Raw genomic sequence first — 3,852 nt, forward strand, 5'->3', positions numbered from 1 at the left:
CAATGGAGAGCAGGTATACGAAATGAGAGAGGTAGTGTTAAAAACTCAAAGAGACATTTAATAAATAGAACATATGTTTTTCTGTAACATATGTAAGAACGGAGCTCTATTCATCCTGTGCGAAAAATGCGCTGTACCATGCTCTGAAACCCTGCGCCTATTGAATATGTCCCTAGTGGGCTTGAATCGGAGAGGAGCCAATACAAGCGGAGGGGAGGCGTGTCTTCGCTCTTGCCCAAGACCTCCCAGAGCAGGTTGTTGCGTTTTGGCTCTAAAGCCTGGAGACCTCCGAAGTGCTCGTCAGTTTTCGAAGTAGGAGCCATGGCGACAACAGCTCAGTATATTCCGAGGAATAACTCCTTACCGTCTAACCCGCTCATGCATCCGGATTCGGATAGGATGCACCAGGGGACGACCTACAGAGAGGTGCAGAAAATGATGCACCACGAGTACTTGCAAGGGCTTGCGGCTACCAACACGGGACACCCGATGAGCCTGACGCACCACCAGTGGCTGCCCACCTCCAACACCGACTGGTCCAGCGGCACCCACATCGGACAGCAGGAGCACAAAGCCAGCGTGCAGGCGAGCCGAGAGGACCTGAGCAGCGGCTTCCACCACAGATCTCACCTGGTGCACCAGCAGACGCAGAGTGGTCACCATGGTTCGTGGGCGCCCACCACGACGCACCACTTATCCCCGCTGTCCCCAGCATCCAACGGCCACCAGTCGCTGGTCTACTCCCAGCCTGGATACACAAACCTCAACGCAATGCTGAGTCCCCAGCCCGGCTCCCTGCACCATGGCATGCGGGACCCGCTCCACGACGACTCGGGCAGCCACGACAACCAGATGGAGTCGCCCCAGCAGGCGTTCAGCCACCATCAGGACCACTCGGACGAGGACGCGCCCAGCTCCGACGACCTGGAGCAGTTTGCCAAGCAGTTCAAGCAGCGGCGGATCAAACTAGGCTTTACGCAGGCGGACGTTGGCTTGGCCTTGGGCACCCTGTATGGAAACGTCTTTTCGCAAACCACAATCTGCAGGTTTGAGGCGCTGCAGCTCAGCTTCAAGAACATGTGCAAACTTAAGCCGCTCCTAAACAAGTGGCTGGAGGAGACAGACTCAAACACTGGCAGTCCCACCAATTTGGACAAGATTGCTGCGCAGGGCAGGAAACGAAAGAAGAGGACCTCCATTGAAGTGGGGGTGAAAGGTGCGCTGGAAAATCATTTCTTAAAATGCCCAAAGCCATCTGCTCATGAAATCAGCACTTTAGCCGGCACTCTGCAGTTGGAAAAAGAGGTTGTCCGTGTTTGGTTTTGCAACAGAAGACAAAAAGAGAAAAGAATGACACCAGTGGGGGTCCCTCACCCGAATATGGAGGACGTATATTCCCAAGCAGAGACCCCTCCTCTACACCGCACACTACAGAGTCCTGTGCAGTGACTGTTTTCATGAACAATCCGAGCATTTCCGCGGGGGGATAGGAAAGAGAAAGGGACTATGGAGTTTACAGTATTTAAGTTTGGCTTTTGTTTTCCAGAGAGAAAAGAGACATGGAAAAGTTGAACAGATGAGTTTTGCCCTTAGTATTCGGAGATCGTCATGTCCAGCAAATAGATGGCAAGAGGGAAAATGTTAAAAAAAAAAAAAAATCATGAAAAAAATGACAAAAAAAAAATGTTCGCTATTACTGATTCCGTGCGCATTTAAAGTGAAACAAAGATCTTTATTTACCAAAATTATATGGAGGAGACATGCAGATAAAGTAAATTTGATATCCCATGGCTGTTTCAAATGGGGAGTAATTAAATGTGTCAATTGAGGCCAATCTCCTCCTGGTGTACAATGAACTGTTGGCGCTCACCAGAATGAGGTGGTTGCCTGAAAATGATCAACACTGGAGATGAGTAGCCTACACTGAATGAACATTTTTTGCTTTTTCAGGCTTAAACTGATTAACCAGATTTCTGAATATTAGTGTATACTTTCTTTGTTCTATTAAGTGTGATGTTTTGGTTTGGAAATATTTTAACTTCAATGTCTCTCTTTCTGCAGACTGTCTATTATTTCTGTCATGATTTGCTATATAGGTGCTGTAACTCATCAGAGCAGCGTCTAATTTTTTTTTTTCCTGTTGATGGTGGGGAAGTGATAGAAATGATGGCACCAGAAAACACTCATACTTGTACGTGCAGACACATTTCAGAAAATGTCCAATGCAACAGGACGTCTAAGTTCTGACTGCATGCCTTAAAAAAATATTTAAAGCTTTGCAGCTGACCACGTCGAAATTTGTAAACAACACCAGACGCTAAAAAGGGCAAATTCTAAACAGGCATTTCTTGTTTTGGTGATTTTTTTTTTTTTTTTTTTTTTTGGGGGGGGGTGGTTATTTTCAAATAATAGTTTTCTTTGCATGGAGCACTTATTCTTTTGTTAATATTATTATTGCAATTTTTACATTAGTTAATAAAATAGTGAGTGGAGCTGATCTCAATAGGCTTAAACACAATAAACCCCATGTTTACAGGTTCCTGGTTATCACCACAGAGCGCTTGTCAGCTCACACTGGTCACTGCCTCTTACCCTGTTGTATTCCAAACATTTCAAGAGAGATTGGTCAAAATACGAAATGAAAAGTAATAATAACTCAGGTAACTTCAGTGCCCCATGTCGGAATATCACGCCTGTACATGATTTTTTGTTCCTCTGTGTTTATTTTTAATTTTTTCCTATGTTTTAATCTGGTTACAACCACATCGTTTTCCTTTGTCCCCTAGATCCAATGTATTACATTAAAACGCTGGATTCGGAGATTAGAAAATAATAATTCATTAAGGGAAAGCGATGAAGGGACTCACTTTAGATATATTTATTTTTATTTTTCTGACCTGAAAGGAAATCTGAAAAATCTCATGCGTTGTGTGTCATTTCTCAATGTTGGACCAGTCCAAAAAGCCTACAGCAGTGCTATTCAATACAGATGAGGGAAACTTTTTTTTTTTCCAAGAAAAAAATAATAATGATAAAAAAAGATTTTAGAGAAAATGTTGCCAGGATTATTTCCGATATGTAAATATGTCCAATATGTAAACTTGTATTTGTTCTGAGATATTGTTTTGTTTTTGTTTCTTTCCGGGCAGTTTTGTACACTTACTAATTCCAAGAAGATATTTTAATATGATTTCATTTATGAATCTGACCATTTATATATATATATATTTATTTCTTAAACGTGTTTGGAGCTTTTTGTTTAGCTCTGTTAATGGTTATGTTGCAGTGGATTTCAGTATGTTTTTCTTTTTGTTTACTACATTGGTTGTATGTTGATGCTAAATGTAGACTGCAAAGTCACATTTATATTTATGTTATAGTAATATTTTATTACTTACATAAAACATATATACAAGAAATGGTCTTTTGTCTTCATTAAGATCCAAACCACTCGTCCTTTGTTGCTGTCTGTTGCAGCCTCGCCAGGGAAACAAGATAAAGATGATCATAAAGTTTAATGCTGTGCAGTGTGTGCAGAGCATCGGGAGCTGGTGAGCGCACCATGTGTTCAGTTGAAATCGCAGTGATTCGTTATGTAACAGGGGGTCGTTTAAAATCAGAAGCTGTGTACATGTGCTGTTAAGGGGAATAGACAACAGTATTTTACCTCAGGCATTCCCTGCTAAGTTCACACAGACTCTGACGTTGTTCACATCTTTGTGTAATCGCAGTATTAAATTGTGCAATATTAATACGAAAATATTGTATTTTTCATTGAGTGCTTATTATTTATTATTATTATTAGTAGTAGTAGTAGTATTATATGAGAGAGTTATTTATCCCACTGAGAGT

At 42.0% G+C, this 3,852-nt stretch overlaps 1 protein-coding gene across 1 annotated transcript; it reads left to right on the forward strand.

Annotated features, from left to right (window-relative positions):
* The first annotated feature begins 258 nt into the window (after positions 1-258).
* pou3f1 (POU class 3 homeobox 1) lies at positions 259-3,419 on the forward strand. The gene has a single exon (XM_023415267.2). It carries the CDS (start codon positions 322-324, stop codon positions 1,447-1,449), a length of 1,128 nt encoding a protein of 375 aa, XP_023271035.1. The 5' UTR covers positions 259-321; the 3' UTR covers positions 1,450-3,419.
* The last annotated feature ends 433 nt before the right edge of the window (positions 3,420-3,852 follow it).

Source organism: Seriola lalandi, unplaced genomic scaffold, assembly GCF_002814215.2.
Source record: "Seriola lalandi dorsalis isolate HSWRI2012SDOR001 ecotype SW California unplaced genomic scaffold, Sedor1 jcf7180002054546, whole genome shotgun sequence".
In the NCBI taxonomy this organism is placed as follows: Eukaryota; Metazoa; Chordata; class Actinopteri; order Carangiformes; family Carangidae; genus Seriola; species Seriola lalandi.